Source organism: Podarcis bocagei (assembly GCF_964188305.1).
Source record: "Podarcis bocagei genome assembly, chromosome: 2".
In the NCBI taxonomy this organism is placed as follows: Eukaryota; Metazoa; Chordata; class Lepidosauria; order Squamata; family Lacertidae; genus Podarcis; species Podarcis bocagei.
The window spans coordinates 5,594,917-5,619,536 of NC_138126.1; the positions used below are offsets into that span (position 1 = coordinate 5,594,917).

At 46.6% G+C, this 24,620-nt stretch overlaps 1 protein-coding gene across 7 annotated transcripts in view; it reads left to right on the top strand.

The window, feature by feature from the left end:
- The window catches only part of LOC308580394 (uncharacterized protein), a 60,907-nt gene that overhangs the window by 27,137 nt on the left and 9,150 nt on the right, over window positions 1-24,620 (top strand). For 2 of the 7 annotated variants that reach the window (XM_081181927.1, XM_081181925.1), the window contains exons 4-5: window positions 10,739-10,912; window positions 12,362-12,535. In XM_081181927.1, coding sequence (XP_081038053.1) covers window positions 10,739-10,912; window positions 12,362-12,535 — 348 coding nt within the window. Of the gene's footprint in view, window positions 1-2,812; window positions 2,870-10,738; window positions 10,913-12,361; window positions 12,536-22,266; window positions 22,288-22,745; window positions 22,861-24,620 lie in introns of those variants that run through there. The other 5 variants (XM_081181929.1, XM_081181928.1, XM_081181933.1 and 2 more) reach the window with 5 other exon arrangements.

Sequence of the window (24,620 nt, forward strand, 5' to 3'; positions counted from 1 at the left end):
TCACCACAGGGCTTCACTCCCTCTCTCTGCCCCCCCCAGCAGCCCATTCTCTTACATTCCCTACTGTTGCTTTAAATTGCAGCTAACCTCCTGTCAGCATCCCCAAGCCCTTACTCCACCTCTCTTTCCCCTACTGTTTTGAGCCTTTCCCTCACTCAAATTTATGGGGCGCTAAGGGGGCTTTCCCCCATGTCTTTTGTTCTTTGCCGCCCTCACTGTCCCCTACGGACTCATTGTTGAAACCGTGTTTATGGAAGACAATCTTACTCCCCTACGAGTGATCGCCAAAGAAGAAGAAGAAACTGTATAGAATTTTACTTGCCCCACAATGGAAAGAAGTCCCAGCAAAGGAAGAATGGATACAAAAACTTAGGGAATATGCAGAAATGGTGAAACTTACCCAGAAGAATAAGAAATCAAGATAACAAACTTTTGACAAAAGAATGGAAACAGGTTATTGAATATTTACAGATAAACTGTAAACGGAAAAGAACATTCGTAGGATTATTGTAATAACCTGCAGTATTAAAGTGTATATTTGTAAAGTGGATGCATGAATTAGCAATTTAAGTCGATTTGGATATGCAGAGGATACGGAAAATAAATTTAAGCAACTGCGGAAAGAGAGGGAAGAAAGTCAAGTTTTGAAATGTTAAGGTGATTGTAAATTTGATTCAGTTACAGATGTGTAGCCGTGTTGGTCTGCCATAGTCAAAACAAAAAAAATTCCTTCCAGTAGCACCTCCTGAATGTAGTCAGTTTTGTTCATGATGACGACAGCTCCACCTTTGTCTGCTTCTTTAAATTATAATGTCTGGGTTGTTTCTGAGATTATCTATGGCTCTCCTTTCAGCATGGTTTAGATTTTGTTGTAAGCGATGGTGTTTTCTGGTCACATCTGTTTGGATTCTGTGGCGGAAGCAGTCAATGTACAAGTCCAGTGTGGTATTGTGTCCATCAGGAGGGGTCCATGTGGAGTCTCTTTTTGTGTAACACTTTTTCGGTGGTAGTTGGTGGTCAGTGTTCTGTTGGGAGGGTGGTTGTTGTTGTCTAGTGGGTTGAGAGGTGTTGTGTTGTGAAGTTGTTGCTTGTTCTGCTTTGTCTTGTTGTTGTGTGTGTTGAAAATACTCCTTCAGGCGTAAACGGCGGAAAAATGCTTCCAAGTCCCCGTAGAACTGAATCATTTGTGGGGATTTGGCAGGGCAGAATGACAGTCCACGTGAAAGGACTGGTTCCTCGGCTGGGCTGAGTGCTTGTTGTGAGAGATTGACAATATTGTTGATCTTGTTTTGATTGGTAGCCTGTAGGTTGGAAAGGCTAGAGAGTTTCTTGTTTTTCTGTTTTTTTCAGTAGCTCCAGTTGAGAGTGGTAAATGTTTTGTTTTTCCTTTTGGAACTCTTGCCAAGCTTGGTGGTTCTTGATAGAGTTGTCCAATACAAGGGGTTCCTCCTTTATTAGCTTCTGTTTAGAGTAGAGAACGCTGATCAGATGTTTGAGCAGCTTCTTACAGAAAGTGTTGCATAGTTTTCTTGCATATTCAGTGGGATACGTGGATTGTAGAGGGTTCTTAATTCTAAGACCCTTGGGTATAATGTCCAGGTTCTTGCATTTAGTAAGAAAGAAGATATCAGTCTGTACCTGTGCAAGTTTCTTGGTGAGGTTGATGGACTTCCATTTCATGCGGCTCAATGTGGTGCCTTCCATAGTTCCAGTTACAGATAGGTAGCCGTGTTGGTCTGCCATAGTCAAAACAAAAAAAATTCCTTCCAGTAGCACCTTAAAGACCAACTAAGTTAGTTCTTAACGACTGCAATAGGTCTTACAGGAAAAAGTAAGGGGTGAGACCTATTGCAGTCGTTAAGAGTCGTCAACAGGCTCATCTCAGCTATCTGCCAATCTCCCATTCCCACCACCCTTCTGAGTAATACCCCTCCCCACCTTCTCACTATATAGAAGGATCTGGCAACTTCTGTTTCAGTGTATCTGAAGAAGTGTGCATGCACACGAAAGCTCATACCAAGAACTAACTTAGTTGGTCTTTAAGGTGCTACTGGAAGGAATTTTTTTTGTAAATTTGATGAAATGTATAAATATGAAAATAAAATAAAATAAATCTTTTTAAAGAAAACAACCTCCATGGTTGGTTCCTCCAATGGGAGAGGAGTGTTGGGCTGCACTGGGGGTGCCTGAAGGCAGTGACTGCCTTGTGCCCCCTCAAAAATCCGCCCGGGGGCCACTGCCCTGCTGGCATCACCTCCATGCAACGCCCCTGTCACAGGGTGATTGTGGGTATAAGATGGAGAAGAAGTGTGTACGTCGCCCGCAGCTTGTTGAAGGAAAGGCAGGTTGCCAATGTAAAAATAATGCAACATATTGGGGGTGCCAATGAATAAAATATTGCGGGGGTCCAGGTAATCTGCGTCCTGCATAATTGATCACACGACGCAGTGCACACACTCCATTTGAATGGCAGTGCCCATCAACTTGAGGGGAAGGACCCGGCCCCCATAAATATATGTGGGCATCACTTTCACGGCGATATATATTGCCGTGAAAGCGATGCCCGCGAGGGCACCTATCCTCCAGCCAGGCTGGTTTTGCACCCATGTCTCAAATCCAGCGCCCTTCTCTGCGGGATCCGGATCCCTCCTCCTGCCTTGACCCGAAAAGCGCAACTGGCGCGGCGCGCAGGTGGTGCTATTTGGGGAGGAGAGGGAGCCAAGGGGAGGGGGAAGGGAATAGAGAGAGCCTGGCTGCCTAGAGAGGCCTGGGAACAGACCCTCCCCTGTCCCCCCTCCCCTCCCCTCCCCGCTCGTCTTGGGTGGTCCCTCCTGATGCAGAGGAAGAGATGCGGCGCGCAGGGCGAGGGGTGAGTCGTGCCAAGGGGGAGATTTCGTGGGTGGGGGACCCGAGTACGAGGGTGTTGGGGGGCTGAGGGGGGGGGGAGGGAAGGATCTCTGGGAGGGAAGCCCAGCCTTCTTGCTCCTGCTCAGGAATCTCCTTGAAGTCACATCCCTGCACGAGGCGAGGGGCGTCCTATCCCCCCCCCCCGCAGCCTTTCTTCCCTGGAATCTGGATTCCTGCCCCCTTCCTCCTCCCAATGGGGAAGCCGGATCTTCTGGGGGATCCAAACGTGGGGCGCTGCCTTACACCGAGCCCGCCCTTCGGTCGACGTGGGACAGAATTGCTCAGGGTTGCTGCCTTTGTTCTGGCAAAATACGCGCAGGGCGGTGAGGGGGCGCGCGCGGGGGGTTCTTTTTATTATTATTATTATTATTTGGCGCTGAATTGACTTCAAAGCAACCCATTACAATCTGCCCCTCTCTGGAATTTTATAGTAAATTCCATTTTTCGTTGTTGTCTTTTATTTTTACAAATAACACACCAGACTCACCCAAATATAATGTACACATTTAATGTCGACTTTCCTTCCCCCCTTTCCACGGTTCATAATGCTTTTCTATTACATATTATAACCCTCCCTCTCTTTTCTCATTTTCATATCCAGATATTTCTTCCTGCAGAATTTTTTAATCTTTCTTTGTGTCCTGGCCATAGTCTCTTCTAGATCACATGGGCTGAGGGGAGGGGCTACAGCGGAAGGGAAGCCAGGCTGGAGGAAGTTGGGGGAGGACCTGGCAGCCAGCCAAGTGGCTGGGGAAACCCTGCCAGATTGGGGGGGGGGGATAATAATTGCTTTTATTGTGGGTTTTTTTTTATTGAAATAACTGGGAGCTTGTTGCCAGGGAGGCTGCAGTGCCAAAGCTCCCATCCAACAGAGATAAAAGTAGACGCAAAAGGCATGACTCTAGTCATCATGATGATGATGTTATTATATATATCCCACCCATCTGGCTGGGTTTCCCCAGCCTTTCTAGGCGGCTGGGTTTTCTTGCATGGTGGGTTTCAAGAGGAAGGCACCCCTCATTCACCATGGAGACTGTGTGTGGTACCTCCACACACAGGGAGACTGACCCTTCAACAGCTCAACCTCTGGGGCAGGAAAATGCTTGCAGGGTCTCTGAGGCCCCCTTTGCTTCCGGCTAGTTTCTAATCTCCCCTTCTTGGTGTTGCGTTCGCAAAGTAAAGGAAGGACTGGACCCTGATTAAAAACAAGACACGAGGCTTTGACCCTCGCCAGGCCATTTTATTAGCAAAAGAATCTTTTACACAGTGCTTGTAAGAACCAATCATATTTCCTCTGAGGATTTCATCAATCCCCACATGGGGAAAAAGTTACACTACAACACTAATGAGCATGCATATATTTTGGGGTAAATATGTTGAGAACTACAAAGGGGTGCATATGGCAACCCCAGAGCTGAGAAATAAACATGATAAGAACGATGGCCAGAAAGACCAGATCACTACCACCTTCATGTGAGATCTGTTTCCTGGCTCCAAGATTAACATTTTAAGATTATATATAAGAAACTACATCAAAGAACTTGCCCATTATCTTTTATGGCCTGACTGGCGAAGCAACTGCTGTGTACTGCTGTGTATGTGAGAAATGAGGATAGAGAAATGGGCAGTAGAGTCAAAAGGGCATGAAAAGGGCATGAATGTAGAATCTTATGGGATTTAATCAGAAATTATCGTCAATATATCAAACCCAGTCAACACAATGTCTTCATCGTGGACACGATGGCTTGATGTATATTTTATAATTCCTCATGGTAATCCCATCTGACCCCTACACTTGGGAAAGGTTATTTTTTAAAAATAGGTTTTTTTAAAAGTAACAAATACATTTATGACAAAATAAATTACAAATCCATAAACAGAGATTACACTGCATCTCATGACTAGTCCCCCCCCCCCCGTGTGTCCTAATATTACCATCTACAACTCCATATCAGTCTGTTGTCCATATTTTCCCATCCATCTGAATGGTCCGTGATCTTTAATACCTTACCAGTGTGGTTAAAATCCTGCTAATGCTTTCATCTGTTTACAATGGGCTCCTAGATAAATTATAATCCTCCCCCCCCATTCTTTTAAAAGATCCTGTCCTCTTAGTTTTCTCAAGAAGATCCTCTTTCAGGTCATCATCATCACAACAATAACAATAACAATAATGTTATTATTTCTACCCCAGCCATCTAGGCAGCTGGGTTTTCTTGCATGGTGGGTTTCAGGAGGAAGGCACCCCTCTTTCACCACAGAAATAGTGAAAGACTTACCCTTCAACAGCTATATGGTGGTTCCGCTCCTTTCTCCTGGGCCGTGTCCAGAAAGTGGTTGTGAGGGATGAGTGTTCAGACCCCAGGGCCCTCACTTAGAATCATAGAATCATAGAGTTGTAAGAGACCACAAGGGCCATCGAGTCCAACCCCCTGCCAAGCAGGAAACACCATCAGAGCACTCCTGACATATGGTTGTCAAGCCTCTGCTTAAAGACCTCCAAAGTAGGAGACTCCACCACACTCCTTGGCAGCAAATTCCACTGTCGAACAGCTCTTACTGTCAGGAAGTTCTTCCTAATGTTTAGGTGGAATCTTCTTTCTTGTAGTTTGGATCCATTGCTCCGTGTCCGCTTCTCTGGAGCAGCAGAAAACAACCTTTCTCCCTCCTCTATGTGACATCCTTTTATATATTTGAACATGGCTATCATATCACCCCTTAACCTCCTCTTCTCCAGGCTAAACATGCCCAGCTCCCTTAGCCGTTCCTCATAAGGCATCGTTTCCAGGCCTTTGACCATTTTGGTTGCCCTCCTCTGGACACGTTCCAGTTTGTTAGTGTCCTTCTTGAGTTGTGGTGCCCAGAACTGGACACAGTACTCCAGGTGTGGTCTGACCAGAGCAGAATACAGTGGCACTATTACTTCCCTTGATCTAGATGCTATACTCCTATTGATGCAGCCCAGAATTGCATTGGCTTTTTTAGCTGCCGCGTCACACTGTTGGCTCATGTCAAGTTTGTGGTCAACCAAGACTCCTAGATCCTTTTCACATGTACTGCTCTCAAGCCAAGTGTCACCCATCTTGTATTTGTGCCTCTCATTTTTTTTGCCCAAGTGCAATACTTTACATTTCTCCCTGTTAAAATTCATCTTGTTTGTTTTGGCCCAGTTCTCTAATCTGTCAAGGTCGTTTTGAAGTGTGATCCTGTCCTCTGGGGTGTTAGCCACCCCTCCCAGTTTGGTGTCATCTGCAAATTTGATCAGGATGCCCTTGAGTCCATCATCCAAGTCATTGATAAAGATGTTGAATAAGACCGGGCCCAAGACAGAACCCTGTGGCACCCCACTAGTCACTCTTCTCCAGGATGAAGAGGAACCATTGATGAGCACCCTTTGGGTTCGGTCAGTCAGCCAGTTAGAAATCCACTGAGTGGTAGCATAGTCAAGACCGCATTTTACCAGCTTCTTTACAAGAATATCATGGGGCACCTTGTCAAATGCCTTGCTGAAATCAAGGTAGGCTACATCCACTGCGTTCCCTTCATCTACCAGGCTTGTAATTCTGTCAAAAAACGAGATCAGGTTAGTCTGACATGAGTTATTTTTCAGAAATCCATGCTGACTATTGGTGATCACAGCATTCCTTTCTAGGTGCTCACAGACTGTTTGCTTAATGATCTGCTCCAGAATCTTCCCTGCTATTGATGTCAGACTGACTGGGCGGTAATTATTTGGGTCCTCTCTTTTCCCCTTTTTGAAAATAGGGACAACATTTGCCCTCCTCCAGTCTGCCGGGACTTCGCCTGTTCTCCAGGAATTCTCAAAGATGACTGCCAGTGGTTCTGAGATCACATCTGCCAGTTCTTTTAATACTCTTGCATGCAGTTCATCTGGCCCTGGAGACTTGAATACATCTAAACTAGCCAAGTATTCTTGTACTATCTCCTTAGTTATTCTGGGCTGTGTTTCCTTTGCTGAATCATTTGCTCCAAATTCTTCAGGTCGGGCATTGTTTTCTTTATCGGAGAAGACTGAGGCAAAGAAGGAATTGAGGAGTTCAGCCCTTTCTGTGTCCCCTGTTTGCATTTCACCATCTTCTCCTCTGAGTGACCCAACTGTTTCTTTGTTCTTCCTTTTGCTACGAACATACCCATAAAAGCCTTTTCTGTTGCTTTTAACCTCTCTAGCAAGCCTGAGTTCATTCTGTGCTTTAGCTTTTCTGACTTTGTGTCTACACGTGCTGGCTATTTGTTTGAATTCCTCTTTGGTGGTTTCCCCCCTTTTCCATTTTTTGTACACATCCTTTTTTAATCTTAATTCAGTTAAAAGTTCTTTTGATAGCCACCCTGGCTTCTTTAGGCACCTTCCATGTTTCCCTCTCATTGGTATTGCCTGACGTTGTGCTTTTAGTATCTCCCTCTTAACAAACTCCCAGCCATCATGAACTCCCTTTCCTTTTAGTATTACTGTCCATGGGATCTCACCCAGCACTTCCCTAAGTTTTATGAAGTCGGCTTTCTTAAAGTCAAGAAATTGAGTCCTAGTATGCTTGGCTGCTCCTTTCCGCTGTATAGTAAACTTCAGAAGAGCATGATCACTCGCGCCTAATGATCCTTCCACTTCTACCCCACTAACCAGGTCATCAACATTGGTTAGGACCAGATCTAAAATGGCTGTTCCTCTTGTTGCTTCTCCCACTTTCTGGACAACGAAGTTGTCTGCAAGGCCAGTGAGGAATCTGTTTGACCTTATGCTCTTGGCTGAGTTTGACGTCCAACAAATATCCGGGTAATTGAAGTCCCCCATTACTACTATCTCCCTTCCTTTTGCATGCTTGGCCATCTGTTCCAGGAAGGCATCATCCATGTCCTCCGTTTGGCTTGGGGATCTATAGTAAACTCCCACAATGAGGTCTCTGTTATTCTTCTCTCCCTTAATTTTGACCCAAATGCTCTCACTTTGGCTTTGAGGTTCTAAATCTTGGATCTCTTCACAGGTATACACATCCCTGACATATAACGCCACTCCTCCTCCTTTCTTGTCTGGTCTGTTTCTCTGAAATAGATTGTATCCCCCCATTATTACATTCCAATCGTGGGACTTATCCCACCAGGTTTCAGTGATGCCTATTATGTCATATTTAGTTTGCTGTACCAAGAGCTCAAGCTCATCTTGTTTATTTCCCATGCTTTGCGCATTAGTGTACAGACATTGAAGTCCATTAATCATTCCCCCGTCTCTCTTATTTAAGGATTTTTTCCTCCCACCACTAGGTCCGCGTGCTGTTTGCTCCATTTGGTCTATGACATTTGGATGATCGTCTTCATTAATTGATAGACTCCTACCATCAGGAGCACTGTCTCCCTCCCCCACATTAGTCAGTTTAAAGCCCTCCTGATGAGGTTTCTGAGATTTTTGGCAAAAACATTTCTCCCAACCGTTGTGAGGTGCAGCCCATCACTTGCCAGAAGTCCATCTTCAAGAAACTGCAGTCCGTGATCTAAGAATCCAAACCGTTCCTGTTTACACCATTTGCGAAGCCAGCTGTTCACTTCCACTATTTTCCCCTCTCTCCCTGGGCCACGTCGTTCAACTGGGAGGACAGACGAGATGACAATTTGTGCATTTAGTTGCTTCAATTTCCTGCCGAGAGCCTCGTAGTCTCTTTTGATCTTCTGGAGGCTATTGCTTGCAGTGTCATTGGTTCCCACATGAACCAAGAGGAAGGGGAATTTGTCAGTGGGTTTTATGATTCCTTGCAGTCGTTCAGTTACATCTTGGATCTTAGCCCCGGGGAGACAGCACACTTCCCGAGACATCTTGTCAGGCCCACAGATCACTGCTTCTGTTCCCCTCAGTAGGGAATCCCCTATCACCACTACACGCCTCCTCTTGGGTTTGGTCGGGGTTCTTCCGTGAGCTGTCCATTCCAAGGTCGCCTGCACATTCCCTGAGGATTGACTTTGCTGCTCGTCTTCATATACCTGATCAACTGTAATGAGGGAGAGATCCTCAAATGGAGTCTGCTCTTCGTCTTCCATGCTAGGGGAGAGGACCTCAAAGCGATTGTGTATTTCTAAACAATCAGAGTGAACCCTGGGCCTCCTACTTCTTTGAGTCACGTTTCTCCATATATCTGGCTCCTGTGTTGGTGAACTATCCTCCTTCTCAGGGGAGTCCCCTGTCTCCTCCTTGGTGGGGACGGTGTGCTCTGTTGCTTCCAAGAAGAGCTCCAGCTCTCTAATTCTTTGGAGCGTAGCTACACGTTCCTCCAGTTGCTGGACTTTGTCTTTTAAGAGGGCAATCAACATGCAATTGCTGCAGGTAAAGCTGCCTGCAACCTTTGGCAAGATGGCAAACATTGTGCAGGAATCGCAGGCGACTGCAGCTGTTCCCTCCCCTTCCATCTTGAGATCGTGTCGTTGGGGGTGGCTACAGAGGTCCTCCATCATAAAAAGCTTGAAGACAGGACAAATAACTTCCCCCACAAAAAAACCTAGGTCTCCCCCAACAAACGTTTGAGACTAGCTCCCCTAAATCTAAAAGATGGGTATAACTGCGCGCGCCGCTAGGCGCGCGCCGCTGCCCTGCAAACTCTGATAAGCTCCTCCCACAGCTAATCCCCTGCCTCAACAGAAACCCTGCCCCCTCTGACCTTTACACAGGGAAAACAGCTAATCAGCCACAAAGAAACACACACACACAAGAAAACCCTTTTTGCTCCTTCTTCAACTACTGCCCTGCAAACTCTGTGGGGTGCCTCAGGGTTCTGTCCTCTCCCCCATGTTTTTTAACATCTATATGAAGCCGCTGGGAGAGATCATCAGGGGGTTGGGGCTGGGTGTTCATCAGTATGCAGATGACACCCAGCTCTACCTCTCCTTTATATCAGAACCAGTGAAGGTCCTGTGTGAGTGCCTGGAGGCGGTTGGAGGATGGATGGCGGCCAACAGATTGAGGTTGAATCCTGACAAGACAGAAGTGCTGTTCTTGGGGGACAGGGGGCAGGCTGGTGTGGAGGACTCCCTGGTCCTGAATGGGGTAACTGTGCCCCTGAAGGACCAGGTGCGCAGCCTGGGAGTCATTTTGGACTCACAGCTATCCATGGAGGCACAGGTTAATTCTGTGTCCAGGGCTGCAGTCTACCTGGTCCACCTGGTATGCAGGCTAAGTCCCTACCTGCCCACCGACTGTCTTGCCAGAGTGGTGCATGCTCTAGTTATCTCCCGCTTGGACTACTGCAATGCACTCTAGGTGGGGCTACCTTTGAAGGTGACCCAGAAACTGCAATTAATCCAGAATGCGGCAGCTAGACTGGTGACTGGGAGTGGCTGCTGGGACCACATCACACCAGTCCTGAGAGACCTGCATTGGCTCCCAGTACGTTTCTGAGCACAATTCAAAGTGTTGGTGCTGACCTTTAAAGCCCTGAACGGCCTCGGTCCTGTATATCTGAAGGAGCGTCTCCACCCCCATCGTTCAGCCCGGACACTGAGATCCAGCGCCGAGGGCCTTCTGGCGTTTCCCTCACTGCGAGAAGTGAGGTTACAGGGAACTAGGCAGAGGGCCTTCTCGGTAAGTGGCGCCCACCTTGTGGAGCACCCTCCCTTCAGATGTGAAGGAAATAAGTAGCTATCTTATCTTTAAAAGACACCTGAAGGCAGCCCTGTTTAGGGAAGTTCTTAATATTTAATGCTGTCTTGTTTTTAACATGTGATTGGAAGCCGCCCAGAGTGGCTGGGGGAAACTCAGCCAGATGGGCGGGGAATAAACATATTATTATTATTATTATTATTATTATTATTATTATTATTATTATTATTATCTCAGGAACCTGCAGCTTGCTTTGGCTTCTGAGCTCCCTAGGAAGTTTGAAAGAGTCTGATCCTGCAAACCTGGCGAGGATGGAAGGGGGAAGATGGACGGTTGACTTGGTCAGGCTGCCTCCTGCATCCCTCCCCAAAACTGTTGAGCATTCCTTCCCAGGGCCCTCAGAGAGATCTGGTGAGTTGCAGGGGAAAAGGGCAGGGATGGATGGAGACAGGAGGGGGAAAGCACATTGGCAAGGTGTTGGACAAATATGTCCCAGGGATCTTTACCCGGAGGGCGTCAATTTCTTTGTGGGGCATAGGAATTTGTTCATATATTTTTTTCAAAATATAATCCGCCCCTCCCCATAAGTTCTGAGGGACAGTGGACTGGCCCCCTGCTGAAAAAGTTTGCTGACCCCTGGTATAGAGTCTCACAGGTGTCCCCTTAAGTTGGTGGGATTCTGAGGTCCCAGCAGCAACGGAACTCCGTCGGACCGGTCATGCGCTAAAGGTGTCGTCTGGGCTTCGCTAGGTGAGGTTGGCAATCTGGATTTACCTGCCTGCATGCTCCACCAAAATTGTTGGACAAATTATGTCCCAAGGAATCTTTACCCAGAGGGCGTCAATTTACTCTGTGTAAAAAAGGAGTCTACACCAAGATCGGGCATCACTAGATTTATTACAGTAATGCACAGGCGGCCCCTCAGCTCACGCTGTAAAGGAGTGCTCATTCCAACTTACATCACACATAATTTATAACCTAAAAGTGTTCAAATATCCCTCCTACAATTCCTATTGGTTAATAAATTGCAGTTTACAGGCTTCCCAATCCACCTACACATATGTCCCCCACCAATAACATGGATCCCATGTCCATTCAAATTAGCCATTTCTCCTTTAGGGGTGCGTATCCATGAAGCGTTTGAGCACGCATACTAGTTCTTAAACTAAAGGTAAAGGTAAAGGTACCCCTGCCCATACGGGCCAGTCTTGCCAGACTCTGGGGTTGTGCGCCCATCTCACTCAAGAGGCCGGGGGCCAGCGCTGTCCGGAGACACTTCCGGGTCATGTGGCCAGCGTGACAAGCTGCATCTGGCGAGCCAGTGCAGCACACGGAACACCGTTTACCTTCCCGCTGGTAAGCGGTCCCTATTTATCTACTACCCGAAGGTGCTTTCGAACTGCTAGGTTGGCAGGCGCTGGGACTGAACGACGGGAGCGCACCCCGCCACGGGGATTCGAACCACCAACCTTTCGATCGGCAAGCCCTAGGCGCTGAGGCTTTTACCCACATCACCACCTGCGTCCCACTAGTTCTTAAACTATCAGCTGCTATTTTTCCTTCTTATCTCGAGTCACCTCTACACTATAAATCTATCACTCTCAGGGTCAGCATGGGCCTTGAACACTTTCTTAGTCTTTCTTAGTCTTAATTGCACCCTCTAACACGGAAAGGAGTTTAGGGAGAATCCTTTGATTCAGCTAAGGATTCATTTTTATTCATTTATTCCACATTGGGGCAGGACCTATTTTTCTTGTATGGTGGGTTTCAGGAGGAAGGCACCCTCTTTCACCATGAAAACAGTGAAAGACATCCTTCAACAGCTAAATGTGAGGCTCCCTTTGTTTCTTCTTCCCTCAGGAACCTGCGGCTTGTTTTCGCTTGGGAGCTCCTCAGGAAGGATGAAAGAGTCTGATAATGCAAACCTAGCGAGAATGGAAGGAGGAAGATGGACGGTTGACTTGGTCAGGTTGTCTCCTGCATCCCTCCCCAAAGCTGTTGAGCATTCCCTCCCAGGGCCCTCCGAGAGATCTGGTGAGTTGCAGGGGATAAGAGATGGGCGCAGGGGTGGAAAGAGACAGGAGGAGGGAAACACATTGGCAAGGGGAAAAGATGGAGAGGAGAGAAAAGGCAGGAAGAAGGAGGCAGAGATGCCTTTTCCCATGCTCCTCTTTGTTTCTGGAATCTGCTTTCATAGAGGAGCCAGAAACCTTTTCCCTCTCATAGCCTTTTGGTTTTACATGTTTCCCCTGCACTACCTGATTAAATGATGATTATTACCTAGACTGATAAAGAAATATGGCTAAAGAGTGTTGTAGAAATGCTTTCAGTAATTATAGATTATTTATTTATTTATTTGAAACACTTCTACCACTTTTATTTTTTTCTAGACAATTATAATTATGTATGTAATTTATATATCTCCCTTCATACAAAGATATTCCTTGAAACCCTAAAAGCATTTCTCCCTTTGCTTCAAAGCAGGTGGTGCAGACAATCAACAGAACTCTGCAGAATGTGGAATGAGCTTTATTGATGGTGGAAACCTTACAAACCATCAACGAACTCACACGGGGGGAAAACCATTTCAATGTTTGGAATGTGGAAAGAGTTGTAGTAGTAATGACATTCTTAAACATCAGCGAATTCATACAGGGGAAAACCAATATGAATGTTTGGAGTGTGGTAAGTGCTTCAGTATGAGTGGAGATCTTACAAGACATCAACGGACTCACACAGGAGAGAAACCATTTAAATGTATGGAGTGTGGTAAGTGTTTCAGTACGGGTGGAAAGCTTACAAGACATCAACGGACTCACACAGGAGAGAAACCATTTAAATGTATGGAGTGTGGAAAGAGCTTCAGTGAAAGTTGGACCCTTCATAGGCATCATCGAAGTCACACAGGGGAGAAACCATTTAAATGTATGGAGTGTGGAAAGAGTTTCAGTTCTGGTTCAAGCCTTGCTTTACATCATTACACCCACACAGGGGAGAAACCATTTATATGTATGGAGTGTAAAAAGTGCTTCCGTGACAGGGGAACACTTAGAAAACATCAACTAATTCACACAGGGGAAAAGCCATTCACATGTATGGAGTGTGGAAAGAGCTTCCGTCATATTGGTAAACTTCGAGTACATCAACTGACTCACACAGGAGAGAAACCATTTGAATGTCTAGAGTGTGGAAAGTGGTTCGGACGAAAGACACACCTCACTTCACACCAGCGAAGTCACACGGGGGAGCAACCATTTAAATGTTTGGAATGTGGAAAGACTTCCACTAATAGTCAAACACATGCAGTACATCAACGAACTCACACAGGGGTTAAACCATTTAAATGTATGGAGTGTGGAAAGAGCTTTGGTCAGAGTTCCCACCTTCGTACACACCAGCAAACTCACACAGGGGTGAAACAGTTTAAATGCTTAGAGTGTGGAAAGAGCTTCAGTCAGAGTGCACACCTTACTTTACATAAACATACTCACACAGGGGTGAAAGACTTTAAATGCTTGGAGTGTGGAAAGAGCTACAGTAGACGTGATAAACTTAGTGAACATCAGAGAACTCACACAGGGGTTAAACCATTTAAATGTATGGAGTGTGGAAAGAGCTTTGGTCAGAGTTCCCACCTTCGTACACACCAGCAAACTCACACAGGGGTGAAACAGTTTAAATGCTTGAAGTGTGGAAAGAGCTACAGTAGACGTGATAAACTTAGTGAACATCAGAGAACTCACACAGGGGTTAAACCATTTAAATGTATGGAGTGTGGAAAGAGTTTCCATCGGAGTGCACAGCTTGCTTTACATAAACGTACTCATACAGGGGAGAAACCCTTTAAATGTATGGAGTGTGGAAAGAGCTTCATTTGGAAGAATCAACTTAATTCACATCAACGAACTCACACAGGGGAGAAACCCTTTAAATGTATGGAGTGTGGAAAGAGGTTCAGCGAAAGTTCCTTCCTTAATATTCATCATCGAACCCACACAGGGGAGAAACCATTTAAATGTATGGAGTGTGGAAAGAGTTTCCGTCAGAGGATACACCTTACTTTACATAAACATACTCACACAGGGGTGAAACACTAAATGCTTGGAGTGTGGAAAGAGCTTCAATCAACATGAGAAACTTAGTGAACATTCACTCGATGTTCATTCTTTTACACAGAATTCTAGAATGCTAGAGTTGACCCTGGGCATAATTTGAGGGGTTTTTGGATGGGGCAGTGTGGAAACACATTCACTTTATTTTGCTTACTTCTCTGGAACAAATGAACCTCAAAGGCAGACTAGCATGACAATGAACCAAGAGGTTCAGTGCTGTCACTTGTGGACTGAATCAGGACAATGGATATTTTTCACAATATGTGGGTTAATCGTATTCACAGTGCCAACTCCAGTGGTTCCTTGCTTTAAGAACAGCTTAGTTTATGAACAACTTGGAATAAGAACGCTCCGAACCCATAAGTAGGTGTTTGGGTTGCTGAACCTTGCCTTGGAAACAGAACATGTTCCGCTTCCTGTTGAGTGTGTTCCGTTTGTAAATTGAGTCCCCTGCTGCTAATCAGAGGCTTCCTGTTGAGTCTGTTGGCCATTGAGTCCGGAGCACCCACACAACACAAAAGCTTTTGACTGTTTTTGTTTTTGTGGCTTTTTCATTGTTATTTTTTTACTGTGAATTGTTCTTTGTTTTATGGTACTGACTTTTGACTGTGGCTTGTTACTTCATTTTTGTGACTGTGTGGAACCCAGTTCAGCTACTGGTTGATTGTGTGACTGCAGAAATGGATAAAAGCCCCCCATCCAAACAATTACTATCATCAGTGCACGTAAGATTTTTTTTTTTTTGAGTTTTATCATCTACAATACTGTCTTATTTATTTTCTTGTACAGTACATTGATTATTGCCTTCCTTTTATGGATCAATTGTCTTGTTAGATAGTAAGATTCATGTTAAATTGCTGTTTTAGTGGGTTTTTTTCATTGTCTGGAATGGATTAATCCATTTTCCATTACTTTCTATGGGAAAGCACGCCTTGGTTTAAGAACGCCATGGTTTAAGAATGGACTTCCTGAACAGATTAAGTTTGTAAACCAAGGTATCACACTGATTTTGTGTGTGAAAACAGCCATTAATAAAAGCAATGGACTTGTAATCTGGCGCACCGGGTTGGCTTCCCCGCTCCTCCACATGCAGCTGCTGGGTGACCTTGGGCTAGTCACACTTCTCTGGAGTCTCTCAGCCCCACTCACCTCACAGTGTTTGTTGTGGGGGAGGAAGGGAAAGGAGATTATTAGCTGCTTTGAGACTCCTTAAGGGGAGTGAAAGGCAGGATTTCAAGTCCAAACTTGTGTCCCCAGAATGTCTCCAGTTTTCATTAAATGTCCCCTGGAAAACATGGCAGCAGTGCGCTTCGCTTGGCATCCCGATGCTCATGTTCATCCCTCCCCTTTATGCCCCTTCCCCCCTCTCTCCGTCAGCAGCCCATTCTTTTACATTCCCTACTGTTGCTTTAAATTGCAGCTGACTTCATGTCAGCATCCCCAAGCGCTTACTCCACCTCTCTTTCTGTATAGAAACTGTATAGAATTTTACTTGCCCCAAAATGGAAAGAATATGCAGAAATGGTGAAACTTACCAGAAGACTAAGAAATCAAGGTAATAATTTTTTAAATAAAAAATGTAAATGGTTTATTGAATATTTACAGATAAACTTTATCTGAGATTTATTGCTCAGGGGGAGAAGGTCCCGCAAGCTTCTGTTGCGCAGTCTGCTTTTCCGGACTTCTGAGCGTAGCAGAGTAAAAAGACAGCGGTCAAAGCGCTTAGTCTTCTGTCTTCTGTGCGTGCCATTAGTGTGCATAAATCAAGAGCCCACACAGCTTCTCCTAAGCTAAAAGCGTTTATTATTACAGCAGCAGTAAATTATCCAGTATCAAACAGAATGTGAGACATGTCTGTTCCCTACAAAAGCGAAACCAGAATAGAACAAGAAAAACAGATCCCGGATGTGATGCAGGATCCCTCCGCCCCACAGAAGGCAGGATGCATTCACTGAGCTGTTTAACCCTGAAAGCTCAGGTTCTCCTCACACCCCCTCTCGTTCTGCGCTACTAGGGACCAGTAAGTATCACCATTTACCCCAACTTCAAACCTTCATAGAACTCCCCATGACGCTGGAAGCTCAAAGGTTTCGTTTACCCATCTGCCAGGTTGCCGTGGCTTGTACAGTACTTCATCCGCACCAAACCTGACTGTACACTTTGACACACATTCTGGAATCGTATGTCTATATGCTTGGTTCTGGCCTTAAACTGCCCAGATTCTGCCAACTTCAGACAGGGTGGATTGTCCTCCTAAACATTGATGGGCAGGCAACAATCCCCATAGATCTCTTGCACCAGGCATCTATAGAACGCCAGTTCCCGGCACAACTCTGACAGTGTGCTGAACTCAGCCTCAGTAGAGGACAGCACAATGAGACTTTGCTTCTGGGACTTCCACCCAACTAGAGATTCCCCAAACTTTATTACCATCCAAGATACGGACTTCCTGTTATCCAGATTTGCCCAGTCGCTATCTGCCCAGGAAGTGAGCCTAGTCTCACCTGCAGCTGACAGCTTGAGATTGAAGTCCTTGGTATCCTGCAGGTAATGCAGCACCTGCTTGATACCATGCCAGGTGTTTACACTGGGCTTTGTAGCTTCCCTACTGATGAGATTGGTAGCAAAAGCAGTGTCCGGCCTGCTCCATGGGGACAGATACAACAGACTACCCAGAGCTGATTGCAAGAGCTCAGCATTCTCGAACTCCACGCGCTCTGCTAAGTGACTGTCTTTCTCATAGCTTGTATTCATGGGTGTCAACCCCTGCACAATCAGACATTCTGACCTTCTCAAGCAACTGCTCAGTCTTGCCTTTTTGACTGAGCAAGAAGCTTCCATCCTCAGTCCTGTCTATCTGTACACCTAGGTAGATCTTTACTGCACCTGGGTTCTTGAGCTGAAACCACTTTCCAAGCTCTTTGGCAAACTTCTGCACCTGTTTGTTTGCCCCGAGACATGTATGATGTCATCGACAAAGATCAACACCATTTCCTGTGACTCTCCTGACCCTTTAAGGTACAGGCAGCTGTCAGCAAGACTCTTCCTGAAACCTAGCTTTCTGGCCAGTTGCTTTAAGCCATAAATGGACTTGTGAGGCTTCCATACAGTATTTGGCCCATTGCCCTCAAACCCTGGAGGAGGAAGCATGTCCAGATCCTCCTGGAGCTCTGAGTTCAAATAGGCCACATCAAAGTGATGCACCTGCAAACCTCTTTGTGCTGCAATGGCTAAGAGCATGCACAGAGTTTCACTTCTGGAAGTAGGAGCATATACCTCAGTATAATGCAGCCCCTTCTGCTGCATGAACCCTCTGGCTACTAGCCTAGCCTTGTACTGTGGTTCTCCAGTTGCTGTGGGTTTAAGACGGTAAACCCAGCGGCTGCTCATGGCCTGTTTGCCCACTGGCAACGTCGTGAGAGAGAACACACCTAGAGACTCCATTGAGCATCTCCTTCTGCATTGCCTCATGCCATTTCCTGGCTTCTTCCTGAAGCAGTTTCTGAACATCCTCAAAACTCTCAGGTTCACACTGTGCCATACCAACCCACACAGTTGTGACTGCAAACCTGTCAGGAGGTTTACCTTTCGTTGTGCAAGCTGAACGTCTCAACTCTGTTTCAGGTACCTGCTCTGACCCACTAGGGCCAGTTAGAATGTCCTTGGTGTCAGAGAGCTCCCCCTCCGACTTACTGCGCCATCTAGACTTCTCAGTTGAACCTGTGGCTGAGCAAGGAGCACTTCTTTGTTCAAGCTTTTGGAGAAGTTCTTCCCTCTACCTGCTCTGGGTCAGGACTCTGTGCCTCAGCAGCAGGTTCAACCTCTACCTCTTCCTCATCATCAGAGTCAAGCAGACTCTCCGAAAGAACATCAGGGTTCCCATGTATGCGTGTCCACCCATTCTGCTCACAGAATTCAACACTGTTGCTGAGCAGAATCCTGGACTGATTGCCTATTGGATAGGCAAATCTCCACCCCTTGGTCCCTGGCTCATACCCACAGAAAACCATCTTTTGGGACCTAGGGCCACCCTTTCTGCACCTGGCCTTTGCCACAAGGACCCAAGCCTCGCAGCCAAATACACCTTGGGCTTCTTGCTGTGCAGCAGGAAATAGGGTGTGTCCCCTACAACAGAACTTGAATGACCGGTTCAACGTGAAATTAGAATTTTTCCAGGCCTCTCCCCCAAAAGCGCTGGGGGAGCCCGGTATCAAACAGCAACACTGCGGACATCTCCTGCAGCGTTCTGTTCCTGCGTTCTGCAACGCTATTCTGTTGGGGACTGTTAACCTGTGATGTATTCCCTTCTGGCAGAAGAAACTTTGCAGCGCAGAGGTGGGGTGAATTCCCCACCGTAGTCAGTCTGAAAGTTACACACGTGTGTGGAATATTGCAGTTCCACTGCCACAATCTAGTCTCTGATCAGTGGCACAGCCTCACTCTTGTGTTTGAATGTGAATAGCCACTCATTTCTAGAGAAATCATCTATCAGAGTGAGAGCATATTTCGCCCCGCCCAGACTGGCTACTGGCATGGGGCCACACAAATCTACATGCACCAGCTCAAAAGGTCTGGTGGTCACTCTTTCAGACCTTGGGTAGGAGCACGTTTTCACCTTTGCCTGCTTACAAGCCCTGTAATCAAGAAATTTAGCACATGACTTCATTTTGCACCCCTCAGAGCACTCTGGGATCTTCTTCACGTAATCCCAGGACACGTGACCCATTTTCTGGTGCCAAAGATGATGGCATGCATCATGGACTGGAACGTTGGCACATTGCGCTTGAGCTGCCTCAGTGGTACCTGGACCTGCAAGAGAAGCTTCTAGCACAAACAGCCTATCTTTACATTCCACACTGACCAGTTGTTGCCCATCCCTGGAAATAAAACACGTTATTCTCAAAACAGACTCTGTAACCATCAGCAAGAAGAGCGGCAACAGATTGCAGACAGCAGGACAATCCGGGGACGACAAACGCCCCTATTGACTCCTGTAAGAAAGAGCAGAACAGTGAGCCAGATTGTGTCAGAGGACATTTGGTTCCATCTGCAAGACAAACAGATTTCCCAGATTTCCCAGAGGTGCAGTTCCGCAAAAGACCACTAGATGGCACGAGGTGGTGGGAGGCACCAGAATTGATTACAAAGGTCAGCACAGCGTCCTGTTCACAACCCTTTACTTATGCCATGGAAGCTGCTAGGTGCCTTTGTTTAGAGCCATCTCTGCCAGTTCCCTTTGTTTTCTGCTTCCCATGTTTCGCAGATGTGCTGGGTCTTATCTGTTGGTTGCTACAGGAGATGACCTTGGGTCCTTCCAGAGCCTCTACAGGGCAGTCGCTCATGAGATGGGAGGGGGACCCAAATCTGTAGCAGCATCTCGAAGCAAATGCCTGCACAATATCCCCTCCACTCCTTCCTGCGTTCCCTGCACCCCCACCTTTGGGTACACAGCCTGGGCCTAAAGCTCAAACCCCAGCTCTCTGTCTCCAGGCCTCTTAATCACGTGGCTTCCCGGAGACAAAGCATCAGCTCCCAGCTGTGGTTTCAGGAACGTGGCCTTCAGCTCCCACTTGGCCCTCAACTCCCTCATGGCCCTTGGCTCCCGCTCGGCCCTTGGCTCCCGCTGTGGTGACACAAACACTCTCCAGCTCCTGCCAAGCAGCCTGAGCCATCTTGAGACCCTCAAGGTGGGGCAATAGCAAAGCGTCCACGCTAGCTCTCAGCATACACAGCACCTGCTGCTCTCTCTTCAGAGGAGCCTCCACGTCTGCTGCCGCAGCTCCAGCAGCAGCCTGGAAGGCTGGAGTTGGTTCCCTCTGAGTGCAGCTCCAGAGCCCTGTGGCCCAAAACCTGTTGGGAAACTGCCAGGGAGATATTGTCCATCATGGCCCCAAGCCGGCTGCCGGACGTCCATCGATCTCCCGTAGACAGGCAGATCCAGCAGTTAGCGACACGAAGCCTCGAAATAGATTGCCACATTCCAGGCTTGTGCACAATGTTTATCAGCAGAAACACAGGCAGAAAGCTGCACCGCAGAAGAGCATATTTAGCATATTTACAGACTTTATTTAGCGTAGAACAGAACAAAGAAAAACATGACCGTTCTCAGTCAGTGAGTCCAACCGACTGGGGAAATCGAAAGGAATAGCAAAAACATAAACATCCTGTGAACAAGACATGCGCAGACTCTGTTACTTACAAAGCCTGCTCCCTTTTAAGGTGGAACGGAAATATCCTAAAATAACCATCCCCTTGCTCTTCTGGACCAGACCTCCCAATTCTGGCTGTTGAGCCTTTCAAACAGGACATTGAAAGTCCCTTGAAGTTCTGCCATCTCCTCCCCCGGGGCTCAGTAGTCACGCGTGCCAGCCGTCTTCTGATGAGAGGCCTGCAGCCTGCAGCACACAGCTTTCCAGCAGCTTCAGCCAGGAAGCTCTACTGCCTCTGCTCTTAGCACCAGGCAGGATCTCAGAGCTGGACTTCTCTGTAGCTCTTCAGCACACAGCACAGCAAAGAAATGAAAGCTCTGCTTGCCTTTACAGCATAACTCTGTGTCCATAACCTCTGAGATTTATTGCTCAGGGGGAAAAGGTCCTGCAAGCTTTTGTTGCAGCCTCTTTTCCGGACTTCTGAGTGTAGCAGAGTAAAAACACAGTGATCAAAGCCCTTAGCCTTCTGTCTTCTGTGTGTGCCGTTAGTGTGCATAAATCAAGAGCCCACACAGCTTCTCCTAAGCTAAAAGCGTTTATTATTACAGAAGCAGTAAATTATCCAGTACCAAACAGAATGTGAGACATGTCTGTTCTGTACAAAAGCGAAACCAGAATAGAACAAATAAAACAGATTCTGAATGTGACACAGGATCCCTCCGCTCCACAGAAGGCAGGATGCATTTACTGAGCTGTTTAACCCTGTAAGATCAGGTTCTCCTCAAACTGTAAACAGATAAGAACATTCGTAGGATTATTGTAATAACCTGCAGTATTATAGGTGTATATTTGTAAAGTGGATGAATGAATAAGCGATTTAAGTAGATTAGGATATGCAGAAAATATGAAAAATAAATTTAAGGAACTGTGGAAAGAGAGGGAAGAAAGTCAAGTTTTGAAATGTTAAGATGATTGTAAATTTGATGAAATGTATAAATCTGAAAAGCGTAAATAATTTATTTACTTTTAAAAACAACCTCCATGGTTGGTTCCTCCAATGGGAGAGGAGTATTGGGCTGCACTGGGGGCGCCTGCAGACAGTGCCTGCTTTGTCACAGGGTGGTTGTGGGAATAAGATGGAGAGCAGACAGAAGAAGTGTGTACGTCGCCCGCAGCTTGTTGAAGGAAAGGCAGATTGCCATTGTAAAAATAATGCAACATATTGGAGGTGCCAATGAATAAAATATTGCGGGGGTCCAAGTAATCTGCGTCCTGCATAATTGATCACATGACGCAGTGCAGCCACCCCATTTGACTGGCAGTGCCCATCAACTTGAGGGGAAGGACCCGGCCCCCTCAAATATTTTATTGGGGGTGTGTGAAACCCTAGGGCTCCTCGGAGGTGGCTCCTGTGCAGCATATTAAACCGACTAAAGCAGAGAGAAGGCTGTAGTCATTTAAACCCGTCAGTGGGAGGAAGACTGAACCCAAGCCTTTCTAAGGAAGGACACGCCAAGCCAGGCAGGTAAACGACGGGGGAAAGGAAAGATGCTATGGCGGAAGGGGAGGGGGGGCACTCTTAGGTTACAGATCTGGCCAAGTTCCTCCAGAGACGCCTTTGCAAAGCGCGTGCATCGTGAAGGTGGTCCATCTTTCCGCAAGAGCATTTGATGTCATGCACACCCCCAACATATATATGTGTGCATATGTGTGTGTGCATGTGCATGTGTGTGTGTGTATCAATATCACCTTCAAGGCAATATATATATATATTGCCGTGAAAGCGATGCCCGCGAGGGCACCTATCCTCCAGCCAGGCTGGTTTTGCACCCAAGTCTCAAATCCAGCGCCCTTCTCTGCGGGATCCGGACCCCTCCTCCTGCCTTGACCCGAAAAGCGCAACTGGCGCGGCGCGCAGGTAGTGCTATTTGGGGAGGAGAGGGAGCCAATGGGAGGGGGAAGGGAATAGAGAGAGCCCGGCTGCCTAGAGAGGCCTGGGAACAGACCCTCCCTCTGTCCCTCCCCCGCCTCCCCTCCCCGCTCGTCTTGGGTGGTCCCTCCTGATGCAGAGGAAGAGATGCGGCGCGCAGGGCGAGGGGTGAGTCGTGCCTGGGGGGAGATTTCGTGGGTGGGGGACCCGAATACGAGGGTGTTGGGGGGCTGAGGGGGGGGGAGGGAAGGATCTCTGGGAGGGACGCCCAGCCTTCTGGCTCCTTTCAGTCACATCCCTGCACGAGGCGAGGGGCGTCCTATCCCCCCCCCCCGCAGCCTTTCTTCCCTGGAAGCTGGATTCCTGCCCCCTTCCTCCTCCCAATGGGGAAGCCGGATCTTCTGGGGGATCCAAACGTGGGGCGCTGCCTTTCACCGAGCCCGCCCTTCGATCGACGTGGGGCAGAATTGCTCAGGGTTGCTGCCTTTGTTCTGGCAAAATACGCGCAGGGCGGTGAGGGGGCGCGCGGGATTCTTCTTCTTCTTCTTCTTCTTCTTCTTCTTCTTCTTCTTATTCTTATTCTTATTATTATTATTATTATTATTATTTGGCGCTGAATTGACTTCAAAGCAACCCATTGCAATCTGTTGTAGCCTCACAGGATGCCCCTCTCTGGAATTTTATAGTAAATTCCATTTTTCGTTGTTGTTTTTTATTTTTACAAATAACACACCATCCTCACCCAAATATAATGTGCACATTTAATGTCGACTTTCCTTCCCCCCTTTCCACGGTTCATAATGCTTTTCTATTACATATTATAACCCTCCCTCTCTTTTCTCATTTTCATATCCAGATATTTCTTCCTGCAAAATTTTTTTATCTTTTTTATTTAGATTTAGATAAATTTATTGTCATTGTCCGTATATACACAGTATACACAACAACGAAAATCAAACACCCATCCAAAGACCGGGTTCACATATACATTTACACGTATGTCCGACACTCTCATCCTATTCAAACATAATTTATAAAAACATAAAATCCAGAATATAACATAACCTATTAAGGCATAACATAACCTAAAACCTAAAACATAACCTAAAACCTATCTCATTCCTTCCTACTCTCTGCTTGCTAAACCTTGCAACTGGCCCTGAGATCATTATTTAGTGCAGTCAGAGCTCTTGGATAGAAACTATTCAGAAGGCGTGTGGTTCGTGTTTTCATTGTCCTATATCTTCTGCCCGAAGGCAATAGTTCAAAGAAGTTGTGAGCAGGGTGGGTGGGATCTCTCAGGATATTATGTGACTTCTTCAAGATGCGAGACGTGAAGATCTCATCCAGGGTTGGTAGTCGGAGCCCAATAACATTCTGGGCAATTTTAATTGTTCTCTGTAAAGCTTTTTTATCCGTTTCAGAGCTGCTCCCATACCACGATAATATACTATAGGTTAAGACACTCTTGATGGTACTATAATAATAGGACAGGAGTAGGTGCTGGGATAGATTCAGTCCCCTGAGCATTCTCAGGAAATACAACCTCCCCTGCACCTTCCTCACAACCATATTAATATTTGCAGTCCATGAGAGGTCCTCCGAGATATAAATGCCCAGGTATTTAAAACTACGAACCCTCTCCACTTCCTCGCCATTTATGTGCAATGGTAACAATACACTTTTCTTTCTCCTAAAGTCAATTATGAGTTCTTTGGTTTTTTTTGGTGTTAAGCATGAGATTATTTTCTTTACACCATTGAATTAACCCCTGTACTTCTTTCCTATAAGCAGTCTCATCGTTCTCACTGATGAGCCCCACCACTGTTGTATCATCCGCAGATTTGATGATTTTGTTGGACTTATACAGTGGGGTGCAATCAAATGTGTACAGGGAATAGAGAAAGGGACTTAGCACACATCCCTGG